Consider the following 26,551-nt stretch of genomic DNA (forward strand, 5'->3'; position numbering starts at 1 on the left):
TGAATCGTGCTATAACATGTGGCAATCCAATGGAATGATGGAGGTTTGGTGAATGCCTGGAGTACATCACCTACCACCATGCGTAGTGCCAACAGTGAAGTGCAGAGGAGGCAGACCTATGGTATGGTGACATTATTCATGGTTAGGATGTGATCTCCCCATTGTACTTAAGAAAATGCAGCACGATGTATACCTATCTTACAGAATTGTGTACAGCATACACAAGACAATGGTTAATTGTTTCAGCATGACGGTGCACCTGTCATAAAGCACTATCTCTGAAGCAATGGTCTGTGGACAATAAAATTCCTTAAATGCACTGGCCTGCCTAGAGTCCCAACCGGAATTCAATGGAACACCTTCGATATGGGTTAGAACATCAACTTTGCTTCAGATCTCAGCATTTAACATCTCTGCCTTCGCTGTTTTCAGCTTTTGAGGAAGGATGGGCTGCCATTCTTCCACAGACATTTGGATACCTCACTGAAAGTGTCCCCAGCAGAGTACAAGCCATCATAAAGGTGAAGGGTGGACATGCTCTATATTAATATCCCATATATAATTGATCAGATAGTGTGCCATAAATTAATATTTATAAATTCTGAATCAGTTTGCAGGCACATACTAGTCTATATATGTGCTAACACGTATAACATAATACTTACCAGTCGATGTTTTGTGTGAATATCATGCGCCATAAGTATGCGATCTGTTAACCCATTTGAAATAAGTTCAACAATCCTTTGTATTCTCTGAGCATCAGACAACATATCAGTGTTTGGTTCAAGCTGATACCAAGAGCATTCAGTCCCAAAAAGATCTTGCTGTAGATATGATCCAAGTGAAGCATATTCCAGCAAAGTTTCTGTTTCTAGAATTGTCCCTGTTTGTAGAGGAAGAAATAAAATGTTACACATGTAGTTCTTGCAGTTATAAGTTAGAGAAAAAAGTGTTTTTATTGTTTCCTTACTATTGTGTTTCATTGTTATATGTTTGCTTTCATACTTCTATTATTACTTTGTGGAAACTATTGTGACATTGACAGCATGAACAATGATCAAAGATCGATAAATAAATTGAAATTTAAATTAAATTAAGGCCCAAGATGAGAGAAACATATCTCCAGAAATTACTGTAATTCCATCACGGAAATATTTTTAATATCTTTCAATCAGGCATGTAATCTGTTTGCTTACTTCAGGATTAATAAAGAAATAAGAGGTATTTTTTAACGACCGCACAACAGAAACAATAACAAAAATTACCAAAAAGACATATTCACAATAAATATTGCAACATGTTTGAGGCAATGTGTTCAACAATTTTTCCAGTTGGTGTTTGCAACGTATTGCAAACATGTTTCAAACATGAAAAACCTGTCCCTGTGTAACAGAGCAGGGTTTGACCATTCCACTTATTGTTATACCACTCCTGACATTAATATAACATTTTCTTTATTTGATTTTGGTTTTGTTAATAGCACATTATTCAGTACTTATACAAGTAATTTATTTCTTATTCATCCTTCATTTCATTGACTGTTGTTATTCACTAGATAGTTTTCAGACAACTAATGATAACAGTACATTTGGTTCTTCTGGAAATACATTTTTTAAAGTAACATCCATCATTTGTGATTTATATAAATCACGTGGAGATGAAACTTTCAGTGAGCAAATACGTGTTTGTTTCTGGATCAGGCTAGTTAATTTGAAAGCTCTCTTCTCCTCCTCACTACAAAAATTTTACTTTTTCTGAAAACTTCCAATTTAAAAAGTTATTCATATTAAAAATTTTTGTGTTCCACAAAGTTTGAATCTTAAACAGTGATTATTTCCAAAACCCAGTACCATTGATTTGTATATGAATTTTTCTGATTGCAAAAATGCCTGCTTTCACTAGAATAGCTTGTTAGTTCATTTATTATTCAATTTAGAAAATTTCACCTTCTAGAAACGTTTTGGCTGGCTCTGGGAATTCCCACATAGTAAAAATAGTTTTCATAAAATAATATGTATGAAATTGCCTTCTTTCTGGCTATACAGCTAACAGTGAAATATAGTTGCTCTTTTGCCTGTTGTTATTGTGTGTCTTTTAATTTTGCTATCTTTTATGTTATCATTTGAAACGCAACTTCAAATTTTGATTTTTAATCTTATGCCTATCTATAAGTAGGTGTATTGTACAATGGCACAGTCAGTCAGCAGGTATCAATCATTTTGCTGACTTCTCCATATCGCTATCCATCTGTGGTTAGCAACCAAAATGTATAAACTTCATGTTAAAAGGCAGTCGAAAGCTGTCATTCATTTTGCAAACACCAGCTCGTGAATCAGCAAATTGTAGAGTTACTTGACTGGTTTCCACAACAAATAGAAATTTTGTGAGGTTGTGTTTATTTTGCCACAAAACAATTAAATGCGTAATAGTAAAGTACAAAAAATGTAAAGAACACAAAGTGTAAACAACTTAACATGCATAACTTTAGATAAAATTTTCCTACATTTTTTCCAACTAAACAGATTTCCACCCACGTTCTGATGACTGGTTATTATGCTCAGCATGGGGTGTTACCACATCTGGCTGCAGTACAGGCCTGACAATGATGGGTCATGCTGTGAGTGATGTCATCAGTCTCATGTTGAGGCAATAAAGCTCATTCTTCCTGCAGGGCCAATCCCAAGTCTTGGAGAGTAGTTGTTGGATGCTCTTGTGATGCAATGTGTCTCCCTAGTGCATCCCAGACATGCTCTATGAGATTCAAATTGAGAAAGCGAGCAGACCAAGCCATGTATACAGTATCTTCTGTTACTAAGAAAACATCAACCACCCGTGCTCTATGAGGTCGAGCATTATCATCAGTCAATACGAAGTCTGGGCCCACACCACATCACAACAACTGCACATGAGGTCCCAAGATCTCACCATGATACCTGACATCCATTAAACCTTGCCAATTCATGCATACAATTTCATGAAGAGGTATTCTAGTGGTCAACATAATCCCTCCCCACACCATTAAGAATCTTCCTTGATATTGGTCTCTTTCCACAATGTTTGGATTCTGAAGTCATGTTTCGATTCCTTCCAGATTGTGAATGCATTGAGAATCACTCTCCAGACAAAATAAGGACCCATCTGTGAAAAGAACATTGGCCCACTGTTCGATGATCCGGGTGGCATTTTGACGACTCTACTCTAGACATTCCCTTCTGTGAAGACAAGTCTGAGGTACACATACATAAGGTCTCCAGCAATAAAGGCTACTCTACTGAAGCCTTCTATACACAGTTTGTCTTGATACAACACTCCCAGTTGATGCTGCGAGGTCAGATGCCAGCTGCCGTGCAATGCTAAGGCGGTACTGTGATGCCCTTATGGCCAAATAATGAATCTTTCATTTTCATATCACGCATGGTCGGCCATGCCCTCATCTTCAGGATACTGTTTTGGTATTTATAAATTGTTGCCACATCCAAGAAACAACAGAATTATTCATATTAAGCCTTTGGGTCACATCAGTTTGCGACTGTCCTGCTTCCATCCTTCTTAAGGCCCTCCACCACAGAGTCTGGTGGAGGGCCATACTGCACCATTTGTGACTGTATACACCACGTCTGTGGATGTGGGACTACCAGCAACCACTACCCCATTTCACAGGTGCCACTGACTGGAATGCCATCTTCCGTGAGGAACGCGATTGTACAGACATTTGTTGACATTTTGTCTGATTAGAATGTGAAATGACACAATACAGGGAAATAGCAGTTTGTTGCTTTAATTTTGGTCACCAGCGTGTATCAGACTACTTTTGTGAAACATTATGTATTGGGTCATCAGTATGTATATTTCTGGACCAAATAGTGAAAATTATTGTGTTAATTTGCCACCAAATAAATGTATGATATAGTGTTTATAAAAGTAACTGTTCACCTGGTTTATGTACTGAAACTATTGCTTTTGACAAAGCTGATCACCAGATTGTGACATTCACTATAAACAAACATGAAAAAATTGAAAATTAACTATTACAAAGTGGTGTACATTATTTGCAGTGTGTCAGCAAGATGCTTTCAGTACTGGAAGATCACCACCATCAAATGATGGTGAAGTTATTGAGATGAACAAAGCTACATGTGGTAGTGTCACTAAAGATCAAAGGATACAAAATTTCTGTCCAGCTATTGCATATAGCCATTGTTGGGTGCTAATGTTTATTTTTGATATTCTGTGGTTCATTTGCATATACACTAATTACTATTATTGAAATGGAGTGGGCAAGCCAATGAGTGTGGCAAGCCAATGAGTGTTGGAGTTGACATCATCATAAAGGTGAGAAGAATCCCAATGGAGTATGAGAAGTTCCAATTACAAGAACATAAATATGGAATAGGACTGACTGGAAAAATTGCTATTGCATTTTACATCAACAACAACTCTATATATAAAAACATTAGGTTACTAATTATGCAATACTGACAGGAGAAAAGAAGGTTGAGGCAGTAAGAGGTTGTGCAGTGGCCCTGAAGAATTTGTTAAGTTCAGGTTTGAGCTTTTCCATTAAAGTAAAGGAAGCAGAGGAAGTTGAAGACCCTCGTCTATCTGGTATGCTGCCTCCTCCTACTTCTCCACCTCCTCCTCCTCCACCAAAATGGCAGAAGAAAGTGGGCAGAAGGTTAGACAGCTTTTGAGCTGCTTGGGATATATTAATGAAGGTACTGAAGAAGCAAGAAAACAAAGAGGCAGACAAGTGTGGTGTCTATGCCATGCCTGTGGCATGCAAATTACAGGGACTGGCGTCACCCCAGAGTGCAACAACAATGAAAAGAATTAATCAAACAATTACTGAAGTAGAGCTCCAAAAATACAGTGCCTTCAGGTAGTCTGAATGTGGCAGACACATCAAAAAGTATCTCCTGTCACGGTCACAGCAACTAACAGTGAAAAAATATGTCAAGTTGTGTTTCATGTTGTATATTCTGTAGCTGTCAACATTTATTGAAGTATTTGATCAATGATATTTTCTTAATTTCACCTATCATTACTCAATCCAAGACAAAAAAATGATGCACCATTAAAGAATTATCCAAACAGGATGGAAATCAGTAGATGTGATATACATGTAGAGACAAACAAATGATTACAATTTCAGAAAAAATAGATGATTTATTCAAGAGAAAGAGCTTCATAAATGGAGCAAGTCAATAACACTTTGATCCTCTTCTAGCCCTTATACACGCAGTTGTTCAGTTTGGCATTGATTGACAGACTTGTTGGATGTTCTTCTGAGGGATATTGTGCCCAATTTTGCCCAACTGGAGCATTAGATCATCATAATACTGAGATGGTTGGAGGGCACTGCCTGTAATGCTCCAAATGTTCTCAATTTGGGAGAGATCTAGCGACATTGCTGGCCAAGATATGGCTGAGCAAGCACGAAGACAAGCACATTGTTATCCCACACTGCTCAGTGCATCTCTAGACATATCTTCTTCCTGTAATTTCATTGTCTGGAGTAGAATTGCCTCCAGTGATGAGTCCTGCTTTGAACTGAGCCCCAGTGACCAATGAAGACATGTCTGGAGATGCCCGGGACAGTGGCAGAATGCCAACCTGGCTGTCATCCACCATACAGCCCAACAACCAAGAGAGATGGTCTGTGGTGGCATTTCTTTTCATATCAGGACCCCTTTGGTTGTCATCCGCAGCAGCCTTACTGCACAGTGGTATGTTGAAAATAGCCTATGCTCCATTTTGTTGACCTTCATGGCAAGGGCAAGCCATCCTGGGCTGACATTTTAACAAGATAAAGCCCACCTGCACATGGCAAGAATTTCTACTGCTTGTCTTCATGTTTGACAAACCCTATTTTGGCCATCAAGGTCACTGGACCTCTCTCCAGCTGAGAACATTTGGAGCATTATAGGCAGGGCCCTCCAACCATATCAAGATTTTGATGATCTAATATGCCAATTGGACAGAATTTGGCACAGTATCACTCAGAAGGACATCCAGAAACTCTATCAATCAATGCCAAGCCAAATAACTGCTTGCATAATGGCCACAGAGGAACCAACATGTTATTAACTTGCTCAATTTGTGAAGCTCTTTCAGTTGAATAAATCATCCATTTTTTTTGTGCAATTGTAATCATTGGTTTGTCTATACATGTACATCATATCTACTGATTTCCATCCCATTCAGATAATTCCTTCATGGTGCATTGTGTTTTTTAATAATGTATTTACATAATCATTTACACTTTCAACCAATGCTCCATGAAACATTTGAGATATAACTTGCTTCAAAATGTAAAATAAATATGCTAGGCTCTGAAATGAATCTCCAGTTGCCAAAAGACAACAGTAACAGAAAGTCTTCAGTTCACTGGAATTTTTTTCTGAAATTTGTCTCTGTTGGACACAAATGGTGCTACCATATTCACCTCAATTTCGAAATTGGAGGATGACATTAGAAGTTATGGGACATATTTACTATCTTCCATATTCAGCTTCTGTAGCAGGTTATTTTTGCCACTTATTCTGTACTATGTTTTCATACACCAATGAAAACTATTCCTTTCTCTTTCTTTGCTTAAATTTTTCAGCTTTAACAGTGCAGTGCCACATATGTATATTGTTTCACACTAGATAGTATAGCAGATGATGCCAATGCACTACAAGAAACAAACACGCAGAAAATGTAAGTACGCCATGAGAAATATTTGCAGTCAGTGTGGACAGAGACCTTAACAATCAACAATGTTGTGAACAGTGGTGGGTACATGTGTGCAACAAAAACATATTGCAAACTTCAGTGTGGATGTGCATTATTCAATCCATTGTGCCAGATGTTTTGGAGCAAATAGTCTGCATCAGGATACTTGTGTAACCATTAAACTTAACTCTTTTACTTAATAAAAAAGTCCAATTTACATTCTACATACTCTTTTGGTGTAATATTGGGGATACTGTTGGTAATGTGAGGGTGTGTATCATTTCAGCATAGATGCCTCAAGAAACCTCCCATTCAAGAGCTATCAGTCTTCATATTCATCTTGCAAAGTAGATCTCACCAGTGGTAGTAATGCACAATGACAAAAACACTATCTTAGGAAATACTTTACCACTTCTGCTATCATATTCATTCTTATTTTGAAGCAGTTGTATCAGTCTTGGTATCAGTCATTTTGGTGGCCAGGGAATCTATAATGATCTAATCTGAAGTTGAATAATGATCCTCTTCACAATAATTGGACCACTTAATCAATGTTGATGGGAAGTACATCTCCACCATAGGATGTTGCAACATTCTATGAAGTTCTGTAACAGATTTCTGGACCTAAGTGACATTGTTCCACCTTGTGTAAGAAAACAGCAAGCTCTCACCTAGTTATGGACAAGAATACAGAAGTATCAGTCACTTCCCATATATGATATTATACATCAAGGTTCTACATCTAATTGATTATTCTGAATTCAATTAAGTGCCTGGCAGAGGGTTTATAAAACCACTTTCAAGCTATTTCTCTACTGTGCCCCTCTCAAACAGTGTACAGGAAAATAAATACTTAAATCATTCTATGTGAACCCTGATTTCTCTTGTTTTATTATGATGATTACTCATCCGTATGTAGGTGGGTACTAACAAAATATTTTCGTACTCTGAGCAGAAAGTTAGTGACTGAAATTTCATGAGAAGATCGTGTCACAATGAAAGACGCTGTTATTTTAATGATTGCCGCCTCAATTCATGTATGATATCTACGGCACTCTGGCCCCTATTACATGACAGTAAAAAATGAGCTGCCCTTATTAAAATTTTTCGATGTCCTCTGTCGAACCTATAAAATTTTTTAAAATTCTGTTTTAAAGTCTTTTTTTCATTTCTTTGTGATTGTTAATGTTCGGTCATCTATGAGCGCTAATATTAAATTGCAAAATAAATACCAAAATAATGTTGCCAAATTTTACTGTTTATTCATAATTCTTTTTTCTGATACTGTTGTCCTGCACATGTACACATACGTACAGTTTTTGTACTGCTAATCCATAATTCACAACCCTCCCATAAAACACTATACAAGTGGGAAAAATTAATTGAAACAAGTAATTCATATTTGTAAAGTTTTGTCTCTGCTTTTGTGGACTGAGATCATTTCAGTCTCAAGGTGAATACACTGGCTTTTACTGCCAGCTTTCAAAGCCAGCACGAAATACAAATGATTGTATCTGTGCATGCTCTACTCCTAAACTTAATGCTTAGTCACCTTTAGAAGACTTAGAACTTTTTTCAGCATTTTATTATTTTTCAAATATTTCAGTTACTATTGACATTCTGACTACTATACAGCACCATGGCAGAGACTGGAATACATCCAACACATAGTTGAGTCTGTAAGGCACAAGTGCTACTCTGAGATGAAGGGGTAGGTACAGGAATGGAATTTATGGTGGGCAACATCAAACCAGTCAGAAGACTGAATATTTGTACCCTAGATTATATAAAAAGCGATTTCACTCTTCAAAAATAAATTTATGAAAAGGAAGGAGACATTGAGTCACAGGCAGGCATAGCAGTATCAAAAACTGCACAGTAATTTGAATCATGTGCAGAGAAATTCAGTAATGTTCATGCAGATATGAGTGTTGTGAAGAGGTCATATATTTAAACAGATGATAACAAGCAGCCATCAGGTAATTAGTCATTGCATCTTACATCCATTTTATACATTTTACAAAGAATAGTCCAGGATGGAAGAACAACAATATGGAAAAGGTAGTTTGCTACACACCACACAGGGAAGGCATTGAGTCACATACGGGTCCAATGAAAAAGAATGCTAGAAATATTTCAGTTTTCATACAAAGTCTTTCTTCAGAAGTAGAGAACCCACATATATTCAGAAAACAACAACTCACACACACATGGCTACTTTCTCTGGGTGCTGGATCTGACATTGAGCGGCAGTATAGCTGGGAAGGGTAGTAATGGTAAGGAAGACCCATGGGGTAGGGAGGGGGAGGGATGGCAAGATAAGAGTGGAGGAGGGATAGGAGGGTAGGGGAAGATGATAGTGCTGCCAGTGGGAGTTAGTAGAGGCACTGTGGGGACAATATAGAGCTGTTATGTGCAGCATTTGGAGGCTGTGATGGGAGTGTGGAGGGGTTCAAAGAGAGAAGTAGAGAAACACTGAAAGATCTATGTATGTGCACTAGTGGAATAGCAGGTGTGTGTAGTACAGGAGTGACAGCAGATAAGGAAATAGGCAGGTGGAGGACAGGGACCGGAGAGAGTTGAGGCCAGTGAGGTTATGGGAACCTTCATTAGTCCCTGTCCCCTACTTGCCTAGTTCCTTCCCTTCTCCCACTCTCGTATTATGCATTATGTCACTGCTGCACCTACAGAATTCTTTCCCGTTCTCTACTTCTCTCCTTCCTCCTTTCCTTTACCCTCCCTTTACCCCTCCCTTCCCCTCCCCACAGGCCCCATGTTGCAGCACCTAGTAGCCCTGTGCCATCCTTACCAAGTTCCTCCACACAGCATGAACATCTTTTCGCACCCATACTCTGCTATCCCTCCCCCTCCCAGCACATGCCTCCTCCTTACCCCAATACCCACCCCAGCTAGATTCCTGCTCATGTCAGATGCAGTTGAACCTTACTGCCTGGAGGCAATGGCCATGTGTGTGTGAGTAGTTTATGCGTGAATGTACGTGAGTTTTCTACTTCTGAAAAAAGACTTTGTCTGATAGTTGAACTGTTTCTAGGATTCTCTTTCATTGTGCCTGTCTATGACTCAGCACCTCCTCTACATGGTAAGTAGCAGTAATTCATCTCCATATAAGTGGTGTAAGATCACGAACCTCTTGTCGACCCCTGTTCATGAGTCCGGGTATTTTGACATTGGCCTCTTAATATACATATTCCTTACTGTCATTTCTTGTTAACAATATTAGCTTATCCCAAGAATAAGCAGCTTTCACTCAGTTAATACTCGGCAGAAATCCAACATGCATTTTGATCGGACTTCCTTAACTCTTGTGCAGAAAGGAGTGCAGTATACTGCTCCATCCATTTTCAATAAGCTACCACTCAAATTCAAAAATCTTAGCAGTAATCCATGTGCTTTCAACTTGAAACTGAAGAGTTTCCTCATGGGTCACTCCTTCTATTCTGTCAAGGAGTTCCTTGAAAAATTAAGCTGATTTTTATTGTATTGTTGATTGCATTTACTTACACTTTTTTCAGGTTCATAAACATTTCTTTTTATCTATTATTACTTTTATGTTGTAATTTCATGTATTGACATGTTCCACGACCTTGGAGATTTGCTCCGTAATTTGGTCCCACGGAACTTGATGTGTAAATATAAAAAAATCATTTTATACATTTGTTAGTTTATGGCTAAATGCTACAGTCTCATATGACAAGCAGTATCTTAAAATTTGTTTTATAAATATGAACATTTTTTTATCAGTAAACGTTTTAATTTTGTGTCACAATCTGTCCCTTACATGTTCTTAGAAAGTTTGTTAGATTGTTACACTAAATCAAACAATTTATGTGTTGGTTGTGATCTGTCATTTTTAATTTTGTTCTTTTCTGAAAGTAATTATATTTTGTCCTGGTGCTGTGATCATGTACAACATTACACTTGGTAGCTTCAGTTAGTTTACTCATAAAAATGTAAGTGACTTAAAGAATATATTGTGAAGTATTTGCCTATGCCCTGTCCCATGTATAAGTCTTATTGTTCATTTCTGTGACAACAATACCCCTTTTTAAATGGATATCAGCTTCACTGCCCCACTATTCAGACACTAGTTAAGAAAAGGAGTAAACTGTTCTAATTTTAGGCTAGGAAGTATCTTTGTAAGCTGATTAAGAAGATATAAACCACTACCAGCTTTTCCACATACAAAATTAATAGGATTTATCTGTTATAGATTTTGATGTATGTACACCCTCAGAAAGTTACTGCTGCCAAGATGTTATGTAAACTATTTGCATTGATGTGGTAAGAACCGCCAGTTATAAATGCAAATAACTGAGATTTGGTGAGATTCACCTTGAGGTCCCGATCATTGAAATATTTCATTACTTGTCTTATCCCATTGGTAGTGAAAGGTTCTAGCTGCTTACATACTCTACCATGAAATAAGATTGAGGGATCACCTGCATAGCTTATAATATCAGAGTTAATTGGTTGCAACTCTTACACATAAAAAATAAATGGGGTTTCTTCATCATAGATTTTCATGTAAATACAAACCCAGAAATTTATGGCTGCCAACATGTTACATACATTATTTGCATTGATATGGTGAGATTGCCTGTTTCAGTGCTAATAATTGAGATTTGGTGACATTCGCCTAGAGGCCCTGATCATTGAAGTATTTTGTTTCTTCTGTTACTCCACTGGTAGTAAAAAGTTCTAACTGCTTACATACTCTACCACAAATAAAGACTGAGGGGTCATCTGCATAGCTTATGATATGGCAGTTAACGGGTTGTGGAATGTCATTAATGTATGTAAGGAAGAGAAAGGGATGAAGGATTGGGCCCTGAGGTACACCTTTTATTGCTGCTTCACTGGTGGATTGAAAATTCATAATTTTTCATCTAATTTGTATGTCAGTGTAGTGCACTGCTTACAGTTCAGCAGGTATGTTGTTCGAAGACGCAAGGATGGACCCCCGAAACAAAATGGCTGAAGTTCTTTCAGAAGTGACCTATGGTTTACTGTATCAAATGCTTTTGTAAGGCCTAAAAATATACCTGCAGTTTGCATCCTGTGGTCCAGTAAATATTATACTTCATGGAAGTACTGTGTAACTGCTGTGTTTGTGATAAGTTCTTTTCTAGAGCCATGCTGGGTATCTGAAAGAGGTTTCTGTATTGTGAAAAAGATACTAAATTGGGAGCAGACAATACTTTTGGGTACCTTACTCAAGGCAAGAATTAGTGATATTGTCATGTTGTAGCCACACTTAACTCTAAATCTGAAAGCAGGGTTGCCACGGAAGTACAAAACTTAGCACCAAAAGCACATTTATTATAGACATCAGATATAGCCAGATCAGAACTGAATTCCTGGATGGAGAGTACTGATACTCGTACAAACAAAGGATATTACAGAATATGCATACATTACAAATGTAACAAGTTTTGAGAATCTTCTAGGAATCTAAATAACAAATATTTGTTGGTAATGGCATTTGAACTGGTGACTTGCAGGATGTCAGTCAGTGATGCTAACCATAACTCCACATGGCATGCAGCACATCTCATGGCATTGTTCCCTCTCCAAAATTATAATCAACCTGCTGTTTCAGGTCTCTTGACCTGGATCTTGCCTGTATGGTATCACTAGTAGATCCTTGCATTCTGGTCACTTTGTCACATCCTCTTCAATGTGATGAGAATGAAAGGTAGCCCCTCCCCTCCCACCCCCCAGTCAAAGCTACATGATCCTTGACTGCATCTTCATGTTTCTTGAATGAGGAGCCCCAACATCAATCTGTGCTTCAGGACTTTAGTAGGGTTTTGTCCAGTAGACATGGACAATGTCTCTGAGCTTTTGTTTCCTTGATGAAGGGTACTAAACCTTAACTTCGTATGTGATGTCCAACAAGCAACAAAGGGTACAGTACAACCCAAAGTAATGCTTATCTAACTTTTCTGATAGTTTCATTTTCCAGACAGATGTAAAAATCCGTAACTAGTCTCCCAGGCTGTATATACTGGCCAGTGCTTGGTCTTATAGTGATCTTGGTCCTTCTCCTGGGCATCCAGGGTCCATATGGGAGCCAGCTGTCTTGCTTCTTTGGTCCTGGTACTGAGGTGTTTCATATAGCCACCTGAATTATTGGTCGATTAAAATGGGAATGGTGTCTCCATTGCCATTCCAGCCTTCCAACCATGGAGCAGAAAGAATGGTGCAAAACCTGTCGTGTCTTGCTTAGCTGCGTTTCGTAAAAATGTTGTAATGGGCAGTATTGCATCCCAATCTTTCTGCTCAATGGGTGGTGGGTAATTGTCATCCTGTGGGTGATGTCACAATGTGAAATCACCTCTGATACTAGTCTCGACTGGGAAACTTTTCCACAATCAAATATCATCACATGGGTTGCTCTGGCACTTCAAAATGATGTCTTCTATAAGGAACCTTGTGTTTTCTGGGGCTTAAGCAATCAGCATAACTTTGGTGTCAGCATAGTGGGTTTGGTAGTTGGTGCAGATTATTACCCATCGATTCCAAATTGTTGACTTCAGCAATCTCCCCAAGAGGTTGATTCCAATTGGGTGGAATTGTGCTAATACTGGTGGAATTGATACTGAAAGTTGTGAAGGTAATTGCAGATGTGCTTCCTTCACTGGCATTCATTACAGTGGTTCTCATAGTGCCTAACAGATCAGTAGAGACCTTGCCAGTGATACCAGCATCTGATTCTGATTAGCGTCTTCATGAATCCCAAGTGACTTTATGTTGAAGTGTCATGCAAAAGCTTCAGTCTAGCTGGTCACAGATGAGCTGCAATTTCGAAGAAACATTTCTACACAATCGGATTGTAGTTCCTCTTATACAATGTTCTGTTTATTAATTAAAATTCTCCTTTGTCAGCTCCTCCTCCCCTCAGACTTCTATAGTTTTCAGCAATGCTGAATCTTCCTCTGTTCAGCAAAAATGTCATTTACTACAGCTATGAATAATGTTTTGTCCTTGCTATAGTGTTCTACCCAAGTATTCCTTGAAAGGCAGTCAGTGTCCTTGTGTTGGCATTCATTTTTGTATATTCCTGTGACATCATACTCCTGAAGCCTCAGTGTCCAACTTGCCAGTTGACCTGATGGATCCTTCAAACTACTCAGCCAACCTAGAGAATGGTGATCCATCACAACAGTGAATGGTTTGCCAAATAAATACATCCAGAACTTGTTGATGGCCCAAGGCACAAATCACTCTTCCTCAGTTGTAGAGTAGTTCATCTCAGCCTTGGAGAGTATTCTGGAAGCAAAAGCTATCATCTGTTGAGCACCTTCCTGAATTTATACTAGAATTACACCTATTTTCACACCTGTTCATGCTGGTGTGAAGCTTTGCCTTGGCATTCTCATCACTCAGTGCTATGATTGGAGAAGCTGTTAGTAACACATGAAGGACAAGGAAAGATATTTCTTGCATTCTGCCCTCAGAAGATTTGGAGTCTCCCTGCAGTAGCTGTTCTGCATGAAAATGTATCACATCATAAATATGTGAAAGAGTCAGAAAATCAATGACTGCTCTTATTTTCTGTTACCTCCTGATGTATAGGATCGACATTCATGACTGATATCTCTTGTTCCTCAGTCTCAAAGTTCCGGTTGGCACAAAATGCTGTATCTCTTCTCTCACAACCTAGTGTATGAGAAAGGCAAGATTGTGGTGGTCTTCCACAGCTGCCATAGAGACCACAGTTGGGAATCAGTCATTTCTCTTTCATCTGATTTTTTTTTTCTTTTTTTTCTGTTGCATATGCTTGATGCACTGGCACCATGAGACAAATTCCTCAATTGTTGTGACATCCTTTACCCGAAGAGTTTGGTACATCTCTTCTGTGACTCCTTTCATCAGTTGTGAAATTTTATCAGCTTCTATCATATCTGCATTCACAAAACTGTATAGGGTAGAAACATTCTGTATGTGAGACTGTGTTGTTATCGTCATGACACTGGGTTGTGTTCTTCAGTTGTACTTCCACTAAACGGGCTTACTGTAGACTGTCACCAAGTATTTTCTTCATTTTGGTAAAGAATTTGTCCCTGCATCTGCGTTTCTCTACATTGTTCTTGAACAACAGCTAGGTTGTGCTATCCAAGCAAATTGTACACATTTGCCAAACATATAATGCACCCAACCTGTTGTCAGTGATGACTCAGCTGAATCCTTTGAACCATTTCCTCAGGTCCTGGCCAGTGTCTCCAGCAACACTGGTGGATGGCTAATGTGTAGCTGATTTACTGCTGGCTTGGAATTCATTGGTCTCCTGAATATATTGAGCTTTGGAATGATCTTCTACTTGTATTTCGGTACTTGTCCATGTTGGTGATGGCTTTTACATTGCCTAATTGGACCCATGGTTAAGTAGATATTTTAAAATACTTAGAATCTCCACCAGTGTCACATTGTAACCACACTCAAGTCCAAATCCATAGTGAAGTCATCAACAAAGCACAACACTGAAAGCACATGTATTATAGATGCCAATGTCCTGCCAGACAGAACTGAACACCTGGGAGGGAAGTGCTCCTATTTATACAGCCATAGAATATTCTTGAATATAAAAATGTTACAAACATAAGAAGTTTAAAGAACCATATACAAATAATAAATATAAAATAACAAATATTTGTTATTGGTGATGGGCTTCGAACATGTGACCTGCAGCACACCAGCCAGTTATGCTAATTGCTACTCCACAAGGCATACAGCACAGCTTATAGCAATATTAGTCACTAATCAGAGACATCTTTCTTTCATTCCCTTTTATACACTGGTTTCACAACACTCATTTTTAAAACAGTTGGATACATGTTTTCTCTAATGCTGCAATTAATCAGGCACCTAAGAGTTTTCAGTTTTGCAGTTCTTTTAAGCACACCTTAGTATTTGCACTGGATATACCATCCCATCCAGATGAAAAATTTTTTTGTTGGCATTAACTTGAATACTTCCTGATCATTCACATCTATAAATTTAAACTCAGTATATTGAGTGAGGTGACATCGGATCTCCACCTGTTTATCTATAATATGACTTAATATGGGTTGGTTGTGTGCTTAACTGAAATTTAAATAATTAAGCTGTCATGGGAAAGAAAATTCATTCCACCTAATGTGCTGTTAAATTATTTGCTTTCTGAATTTATTTTTACAATGTTAAAAACTCCTTAATCCTAATGTGTTACATTAGCATTGTTGCTGCAGATATTATCCACCATATGGCATGTGATGGACAGTAGATTGTGTACATATACTCACTCACATGTACGTGATGTAATTTTAAACAGTGAGAACCCATTATTTTTATTTACATACAGACATCAAGCATATATCTTTTGCAGACATAGAGTGTCTAACTAACAGTACTTAAATATTTATAATTTCTGGAAGGTTCTTGAAATATCTTATGTTTCTAATGATTCTTGACTATTTAGCATTTATGTAAATACCACATTCTGGAATATTCTATGAGCATATAAATAGCTGGACTCTCCATACAGAAAATCAGTCCTATTCTGTCAGTTGGTGTCAGTAATAAATGTGCTTTCAGTTCATTGTTGTACTTCATTTATGACCCAGCCTTCATGTTTGGCATTGCTTGTGGTTTCAATGTGACATTTTTTGGTGGAGACACTGGGTGCTTCATAACATCTACATCACCATAACTACAATTAGGCAACACAAAAGCCATCACCTACACAGGCAGGAACCAGAATACAAGCAGTACATAATTACCATGGTCAGTATATTTGGGAGACCAATGAATTACAAGGCAGCACTAAGTCAGGTACAAGCTCAGACATCCATCAGCATACTCCAGAGATGCTGCTCAGAACCTGGCAAAATGACTGAAAGGGTTAAACTGAGTCACCAAACACAACAAGTGGAATGACATGATATGTTTGGTAAATGTGTACTTTTACTTGGATGGCATAGCCCAGCAGTGGTATGAGAACAATGAAGAGCAGCTCAGTAGCTGGGACAAATTCCAGGATGAACTGAAGAAAACATATGGTGGGGTCAACAACAAGTCTCCTTAGCAGAAGAAAAACTGAAGAACAGAGGCTAAAGCCATGGCAAAATGATACAGTCAGACATACAGACTGTTTTGGCCCTTTACAAATTGCAAATCTGAATATGATACAAACTAACAAAATCTCAGATTTGATGAAAGGGATTTAAAAAACATGTACAATTTTCTTGTGGTAAAGGATGTCACAATAGTAGAAGAATTCATCTTCTGGTGCCAGCACACTGAGGAAATTTAACAGAAAAAAGTCAGATGAAAGAGCTATGATCACCTCTTGAATGTGTTCTCTTTGGGGCAGCCGTGGAAGACTAACATGACCCTGCCTCTCTCATACACTAGGTAGTATGAGAAGAGATACAGCAGTGTATGGCAGCCAGAACTGTTGAACGGAATACACAAGAGATAGCAGCCGTGAACATCGACCCCATTGTCAGGAGGTAATAGAGAATATTAAAGAAGTGACGTATCAGTCTTCATCACTAATCTCTACCACCATTTGAATATGATGTTAAGATTTAAGCAGCTACTGTCAAACAATAATTCAGCATCTGGCCAATGCCAGTACAACCAACACCTCCACCAAGTAAAATGCCCTGCAAAAGAACAGACATTTGGAGGACACATGGCAACACATTGGTCTGTTTTCACTCTGGACATCAAGACACATTGTGTTAACTATGGAGAAAGGAGACTATTATGCTGCAAAATATGAACCATCACAACAGTCCTACTCATGCCAGTCAATTGCAGATGATTATAGTTTACTTGTTGGCCAAAGTTCACTGCCGTACCCTGGAGAAGGTTACTCACAAACACACTGGAGCCATTCCCCATCATTGTACAGAGGTACCAGCTGCTCACCTAGCTGCCAAATTCAGGAAAACTAAGCACCGTGACCATCTATAAACATGAGGTCATCACAGATCAAAATCCTCCATGGATGACAGTCACCAAGATGACAGGAAATCTTACTGATGCCACCATCAATGGCCAACCTCTCTGGGTGCTAGTAGACTCCAGGGACTAGTTTTTCTGTAATGTGAAATCTTATTGTTGCCAGTTACAGGAAATTACGTTTCATGATATGAAAGTGATTGTGCTGAAGGTGACAAATGGGAACTATGTTCAGCTAACAGGAAAAAATTTTGCTGCAGAATGAAAATTCAGCCTGGAAACCATCCCCCAGGCTGTGGCAAAGCCATATCTCCACAATATCCTTTCTTCCAGGAGTGCTAGTCCTGTATGGTTTCCAGGAGAACTTCTGTGAAGTTTGGATGGCAGGAAATGAGTTACTGGTGGGGAGTAAAGCTGTGAGAATGGATCATGACTCGTACTTGGGTATCTCAGCTGTAGAGCACTCGATCATGAAAGACAAGGACCCCATTTGAATCCTGGTCCCGAACACAATTTTAATCTGCCAGGAAGATTCAATGGATACACTGTTCCCATTTCAACTGGATGATATTTAGGATGACTACATGAAACACATCACAAGGATAAAAAAAGCAAGGCAGCTGGCTTGAATACAGACACTTGACACCCAGGAAAAAGAAGAACGAAGAGCACCAGACACCAACCAGTGAGATACAACCCAAGAGACTTGATTTGGATTTTTATGCCTGTACAGAAAGTAGGATTGTTGGAAAAGTTACTAAAGGAAATTTTGGGCTATGTTGTATCTTTTATCACCTGTTTGATGTCACATATAAAGTTGAGGATTATTACACTTCATCAAGTAGACAAAAGAGCAGAGACATTGTCCATGGTCTCCATAAGTAGCCCTACTACAGTCCATAGATGCAGTTCAACAATGGGACGTTCAAGGAAAATAAAGATCCACTCAACAATCATGAAGCTTCAATGGGAGGGGCTATCTTTGATGCATATCATAGTGAAGAGGATGTGTGAAAAAAAAAACAAAAAAAAAAAAAACACATGGGTTCCCCAGTTCCATTATACAGAGGAATATTGACAAGATCTAGGTCCAGGGTGCTGTAGTCGGCTTGAATGAGAACTTCTGAAACAGCAGGTCTGGAAGTGAGTGTGATTATGACATGACAACATTCTTCTTTACAGATTTTATAGTTTTTCGATGTATAACAGTGGGACTATGAGGCTGGTATTAAAACTGTCAGTTTCACTACAAAATTATTAATATTACTTTTTTTTAATAAGAAAGATTTCAGCTTTATTTACAATGGATTCCTATGACATCAAAGATTCTCCTGAGTGAAGCTGGCTATCAAGGTATGGGATCCGATCCTCTTTTTTTAAGTTCATCATCAGTCTGAAGTAGTTACATTTAGTTTTGTTGTTGTAATCATGCACCCCTCTGCATCTATATCATTCGGCCTGGCAAGTACAAAAAAAATATGCAACAATGAATAAAAATGACTGGCTTACACAAGTAATAGATAGTAATGTTCATTCACTAAATCCACAGTATCTAAACAAATTCCTTTGTGTACAACTGGATCATAAATTGAAAAGGAGTCAACAAATAAGTAAACTAATCAAGAAGTACAGTTCAACATTTTTCCTCTTAGAAATATCTCTCATTATGTTGACCTGAAAACTGTGGTATGGTGGTGTAGTTTAGATACTTTGTTTCCTGTGACACTGCAGGCAAAGTAAATCAAGTGTTCATTAACACTCTAGGTTACTCTATAAGGTAGATAACAACTGAGATTGCAAAAGCCTATTCATAGGTTTGGGACTTCTTACAATCAAGTGGAGTCCCAATACATTGAATTCTTAATGATATTTATTGCCAATAACAAAAGTTAGTTTCAGATGAATTGTGATTGTAACAAACACCAAACTAGAAAGAAAAATAATTGTCTTCTACACTTTGATTACTTATCTAAAGTTCAGAGCAGTGCTCTGTATTCTGGTGCAATGATCTTCAACAAACTACAGTCTGATATAAATCAGAAAATTCAGAACACTTATAACTCTAACGTAAGGTAAAAACAATTTGTGTCATCAAGTAGATGAGACTGGTTGAGACTGTGTTCTTGAAATGACCATGGCAGTTTTCTGCTGAGGCATTTGTATGTGCATCATCCTATGTGCTTAACACCATATTTTGCCAGCCAATCTGAAGATGCCTTGTATATGGTGAAAAAACATCATTGGAGGATTAATAAAATAAAAAATCCAGTTTTACAAGCCATATTATTTTTTCCTTCATATTTTTACCACTGGTTGCTGTACCACACCATCATGAATTGGAAAAGGTTCTAAATAGTGTAAAAGTAGTTCAATGAATCCTCTGTCAGGCATTTAAATGTGAACTGCAGAGTAGTAACATAGCTGTAGATGTAGAGATAATAAGTGAATTGGACATACCAAAAGGTAGAAAAATTGAAGAACCAGAGCTTGTTGTTGAGAGTTTTAAAGGGGGAATTAGGCAACAATCGACAGAAATAGGGTAAATGAATACAATAGTAAATGAATGGGTAGCTTTGAGATATGAAATAATGAAGGTGGCAGAATATTAAATGGTCAGAGACATAAGACCAAGGAGGAAACCTTGAATAACATATGGCATATCGAATTTAATTGATGAAAGTAGGAAATATAAAACTGCAGAAAATGCAGCAAGCAAAACAGATGGACAAGTCCAAAAAATGAAACTGACAAAGTCCAGAGTGAGAAAGCAGAAATGGCAAGAGAAGATATATAAAGCTGGAGAAGCATGCATGACTATGGGATAGATAGATGCCATCCCTAGGAAAATTTAAGAAACCTTTGGAGAAAAGAGAAGTATTTGCATGAATACGAAGAGCTCAGATTGCAAGCTAGAACTAAACAAAGAAGGGTAGACTGGAAAGTAGAAGGATTATATACAAGAACCATACAAAAAAAGTAGAAAACATACACATGATGGGAATGTGTATGCCTTTTTCTATTTTAGAAGGGGGCCTTGTGGCCAAAAGTTCAAATGTACAGCAGTCAGGCAGCAGTAGCCGGCTGCGACACAAGCAGCTACAGGGAAGTAACCAATTTTGTGACTTTTATGAGTTCCTAACCAGGAGCAAATTTTATAATATCATCTGTGTGCTTTAATAGTTTAGTTTCTTGTGTTTCTGTGTATTTATTTAATATCTAAAAGCCAAATTTCTCACATTTTTGTTTGCATTGGAAAGTAAACCGATTTTGTGACATATTACAAGAACCTAATCAGGGGCAAATTATTTAGTTTCATCTGAGTGCTTCAGTAGTTAGGTTTTTGAATCTCTGTGTGTTAATTTAATTTATTAGGCACAGTTCCTGCATTTTTGTCAGGGTTTACAGTAGAGTTGCGCAGCACGTGCTGATAGTCCGTTTATCTGCACAGTTTAGTTTTCCAGGGTCTTTAGTATGGACCGGGACTGCAATTGTTGTGTGTGTGTCTGTGAGCCAAGTTGATGACACTTCGCTCTTAGCTTCAGACTGTGATGACTTCAGTTATACAGCTTGAGGCTGCAGTGGATGAGCACCATTCTTGTGGGCTGGTCATGGGGATCCAACGGACGTCCAGCACAGCCGAGTCTTCCGATCGGTCCTCACCGGTGGCTAGCCCAGTTACTGCTCACACAGAGGTTGGCCCCTCACCTGTGGCCGAGGGGGAGGTCACCCCAGGGCGTAGGAGGTGGCAAAAGACTTCCCAGGCAGACACACATAAGGCCTCCCCGGTTTGTTTGACAAACAGGTTCCAGGCACTGTCTGTGGCTGAGGCTGTCACTGAGCCAGATGCTGTCACCTGTCCCATTTCAGAGGAAGCCTCTCAGTCTGCAAGAACCGGACAATCACAGAGGTTGGGATTATTGATAGTTTGGAGCTCCAGCGTTAGGCGGATTATGGAGCCCCTTAGGGACACGGCTGCCAAGAAGGGAAAAAAAACAATGTCCACTCCGTATGCATACTGGATGTAGTCATTCCAGATGTGGAACAGGTTCTCCTGGTTGCCATGAAGAGCACAGGGCACAGCCAACTACAGGTGGTTGCTCACGTCCGTACCAACAATGTGTGCCACTTTGGATCAGAAGAGATTCTCTCTGGTTTCAAGCAGCTAAAAGAAGAGATAAATGCTGCCAGTCTCGCTTGAAAGATGAAAGCAGAGCTGACCATTTGCAGCATAGTCGACAGGACTGATTGTAGACCTCTGGTACAGAGCCGAGTGGAGGGTCTGAATCAGAGGCTCAGATGGTTCTGCGACCCTGTAGGCTGCAGATTCCTCAACTTGCACCAAAGGGTGGTTGGGTTTCAGTTTTTACTGAATAAATCAGGCATCCACTATATGCAGGAGGTGGCTACATGGGTAACAAGGCCTGTGTGGTGTGGACTGGGCAGTTTTTTAGGTTAGAGGGTCTCGGGAAAACACAAGAAGGACTTCAGCCACAAAGGGTGCAGGCCGAACACAGGAAGAACATAGATACAGGAACCATTGGTATAACAGTTGTAGATTGTCATAGCTGTGTTGGGAAAGTACCAGAGCTCCAAGTGCTAATAGAAAACACTGATGCTCAAATTGTTACAGGCACTGAAAGCTGCCTAAAGCCAGAGATAAGCTCAGCCAAGATTTTTGTGAAGAACCTAACGGTGTTCCAAAATGCTAGGCTAAACACGGTTGGCGGTGGCATGTTTGTTGCTGTTAGAAGTAGTTTATCTTGTCACAAAATTGAAGTAGATAGTTCCCGTGAGTAGGTATGGGTAGATGTAATTGTTAGCAACTGGAATAAAATAATAATTGGAACCTTTTACAGACATCCCAATTCAGATGAAACAGTTGCTGAAAGGTTCAAAGAAAACTTGAGTTTCATTTCAAACATGTACCCGACTCATACAATTATATTTGGTGGTGACTTTAATTTACCCTCGATATGTTGATGAAAATATATGTTTAATTTTGGAGGTATGCATAAAACATCATCTGAAATTGTGCTAAATGCACTCTCTGAAAATTATTTCGAGCAGTTAGTTCATGAGCCCACATGAATGGTAAACAGTTGTGAAAACACACTTGACCTCTTAGTAACAAATAATCCTGAGTTAATAACAAGCATCAAAATTGATACAGGGATTAGTGAACACAGGGTTGTCTTAGCAAAATTGAATATTGTAACTCCCAAATCCTCCAAAAATAAATGAAAAATATACCTAGTTAAAAAAGCAGATAAAAATTCACTCGATGCCTTCCTGAGAGACAATCTCCACTCCTTCCAAATTAATGATATAAGCATAGATCAGATGTGGCTTGAATTCAGAGAAATAGTATCAGCAGCAATTGAGAGATTTATACCAAATAAATTAAAAAACGATGGAGCTGATTCTCCTTGGTACACAAAACAGGTCAGAACGCCGTTGCAGAAACAATGAAACAAACATGCCAAATTTAAACAGACACAAAATCCCCAAGATTGGTGATCTTTTACAGAAGCTCAAAATTTACCACAGAATTCAATGTGAGATGCTTATAACAGTTTCAACAATGAAACTTTGTCTCAAAACCTGGCAGAAAATCCAAAGAGATTCTGGTCGTATGTGAAGTATGTTAGCAGCAAGAAACAATCAATGCCTTCTCTGCATGATAGCAATGGAGATACTATTGAAGACAATGCTGTCAAAGCAGAATTACTAGACATAGCCTTCCAAAATGCCTTCACAAAAGAAGACAAAGTAAATATTCCAGAATTCGAATTAAGAACAGCTGCCAACATGAATAACATAGAAGTAAATATCCTCAAAGTAGTGAAGCAACTTAAATCACTTAATAAAAGCAAGTCTTCTGGTCCAGACTGTATACCAATTAGGTTCCTTTCAGAGTATGCTGATGCATTAGCTCCATACTTGACAATCATATACAACCATTTTCTCGACAAAAGATCGATACCCAAAGACTGGGAAGTTGCACAGGTCACACCAATATTCAAGAAAGGTAATATGAGTAATCCACTCAATTGCATGTCCATATCATTACCGTCTATATGCAGCAGGATTCTGGAACATATATTGCGTTCAAATGTTATGGATTACCTAAAAGAAAACTGTCTATTGACACATAGTCAATATGGGTTTAGAAACATTGTTCTTGTGAAAAACAACTAGCTCTTTATTCACATGAAGTGTTGAGTTCTATTGACAAAGGATTTCAGGTCGCTTCTGTATTTCTGGATTTCCAAAAGGCTTTTGACATTGTACCACACAAGCAGCTTATAGTGAAACTGCGTGCTCATGGCATATCAACTCAGTTGTGTGACCGGATTTGTGACTTCCTGTCAGAGAGGTCACAGTTCATAGTAATTGGTGGAAAGTCATCAAGTAAAACAGAAGTGATTTCTGGCATTCCCCAAGGTAGTTGTAACACCCCAGGCTTATGGTTACCACCTCTGCATTATGTATTACTAGATCAATATTCTTATATCTCCAGCTATAATTAAATTCAATTACTTTTCAATAATAGGAAAAAGGCTTTTATAAGAATAATAGCAATAGCAAACAATAGCAGTTACAATACCATTTGTACCATAAACAATCAAACTCAGATTCAGGAAATTAATATATGGAAAATGTTTAGAATAATATATTTTGTTCTCATCATCTGTAAATGGTAGGAACTAACTCTCAAGCCTACTTAACAAAATATAGATAATTGATCGTTTAGCATTGTTAGAATGCTTATTTCAGCAATTTCAATATTAATGTGATTTTTATGTGCTTAGAAAATATCTTAAACTTGTTCTATCAAAGTAGGAAATATTATAGAGTGTTTGATAATGTTGTTCAACTATTTCATACTATAAATTATGTTTTGCATTATTATAACCAGTAATACATTGTAGGAAGAGAATAAATACTTGGCCTTGAGTATTGTTAGGGTAGATGAGTGTTGGACCCACTAGAGGACAGATATGTGTGTACAGTTGAGCTAAGTTCTTGGTGCATGATTCAGGTTTGAATTTACAATAGAGCAACTCGTGTGTTGGACATTGTCTTAAACAGCATATTAGAACAGTATAGTAATGGATTATTTAAGAGTGTTAAACAGTTTGATTTAATATTGCAAAAGTCAGAATGATATGTGACTTTATATTTGTACTTTGTTGAGTATTAGTGTTGAACAATGCACTGGACGTCAGACCCATATTTCTATCAAATTACTGCATCTGGACTATTTAATATTGCCAGTGTAGTCTGTATTACCATTGGTTAGCTGTAGTAGTAACAATGAGGCATATTACACCAAAGATTGATCATGATCTCATAAGATACACGTTTTGAAGTGAATAAATCTACGTACTTACTTTGTCGCTGTTAGTAGTAATTTATCCTGTAGTGAAGTAGAAGTGGATAGTTCCTGTGAATTATTATGAGTGGAGGTTACACTCAACAACCGAGCTAGGTTAATAATTGGCTCCTTTTACCGACCTCCCGACTCGGCAGCATTAGTGGCAGAACAACTGAGAGAAAATTTGGAATACATTTCACATAAATTTTCTCAGCATGTTATAGTCTTAGGTGGAGATTTCAATTTACCAGATATAGACTGGGACACTCAGATGTTTAGGACGGGTGGTAGGGACAGAGCATCGAGTGACATTATACTGAGTGCACTATCCGAAAATTACCTCGAGCAATTAAACAGAGAACCGACTCATGAAGATAACATCTTGGACCTACTGATAACAAACAGACCCGAACTTTTCGACTCTGTAAGTGCACAACAGGGAATCAGTGATCATAAGGCCGTTGCAGCATCCCTGAATATGGAAGTTAATAGGAATATAAAAAAAAAGGGAGGAAGGTTTATCTGTTTAGCAAGAGTAATAGAAGGCAGATTTCAGACTATCTAACAGATCAAAATGAAAATTTCTGTTCCGACATTGACAATGTTGAGTGTTTATGGAAAAAGTTCAAGGCAATCGTAAAACGACTTGACAGAAAATCCTAGGAAGTTCTGGTCTTACATTAAATCAGTAAGTGGCTCGAAACAGCATATCCAGACACTCCGGGATGATGATGGCATTGAAACAGAGGATGACATGCATAAAGCTGAAGTACTAAACACTTTTTTCCAAAGCTGTATCACAGTGGAAGACCGCACTGCAGTTCCTTCTCTAAATCCTCGCATAAACGAAAAAATGGCTGACATCGAAATAAGTGTCCAAGGAATAGAAAAGCAACTGGAATCACTCAACAGAGGAAAGTCCACTGGACCTGACGGGATACCAATTCGATTCTACACGGAGTACGCGAAAGAACTTGCCCCCCTTCTAACAGCCGTGTACTGCAAGTCTCTAGAGGAACGGAAGGTTCCAAATGATTGGAAATGAGCACAGGTAGTCCCAGTCTTCAAGAAGGGTCGTCGAGCAGATGCCAAAAACTATAGACCTATATCTCTGACGTCGATCTGTTGTAGAATTTTAGAAAATGTTTTTTGCTCGAGTATCATGTTGTTTTTGGAAACCCAGAATCTACTCTGTAGGAATCAACATGGATTCTGGAAACAGCGATCGTGTGAGACCCAACTTGCTTTATTTGTTTATGAGACCCAGAAAATATTAGATACAGGCTCCCAGGTAGATGCTATTTTCCTTGACTTCCGGAAGGCGTTCGATACAGTTCCGCACTGTCGCCTGATAAACAAAGTAAGAGCCTACGGAATATCAGACCAGCTGTGTGGCTTGATTGAAGAGTTTTTAGTAAACAGAACACAGCATGTTGTTATCAATGGAGAGACGTCTACAGACATTAAAGTAACCTCTGGCGTGCC

The 26,551-nt window shown here is 38.4% G+C and overlaps 1 protein-coding gene across 1 annotated transcript in view; it reads right to left on the reverse strand.

Annotated features, from left to right (window-relative positions):
- LOC126248853 (phosphotriesterase-related protein) overlaps positions 1-26,551 on the reverse strand; it is a 220,840-nt gene that overhangs the window by 16,719 nt on the left and 177,570 nt on the right. The window contains exon 6 of the mRNA XM_049950283.1: positions 666-883. Within this exon, the coding sequence (XP_049806240.1) occupies positions 666-883 (218 nt within the window). The remainder of the gene's footprint in view (positions 1-665; positions 884-26,551) is intronic.

This window comes from Schistocerca nitens, chromosome 3 (assembly GCF_023898315.1).
Source record: "Schistocerca nitens isolate TAMUIC-IGC-003100 chromosome 3, iqSchNite1.1, whole genome shotgun sequence".
Taxonomy (NCBI): domain Eukaryota; kingdom Metazoa; phylum Arthropoda; class Insecta; order Orthoptera; family Acrididae; genus Schistocerca; species Schistocerca nitens.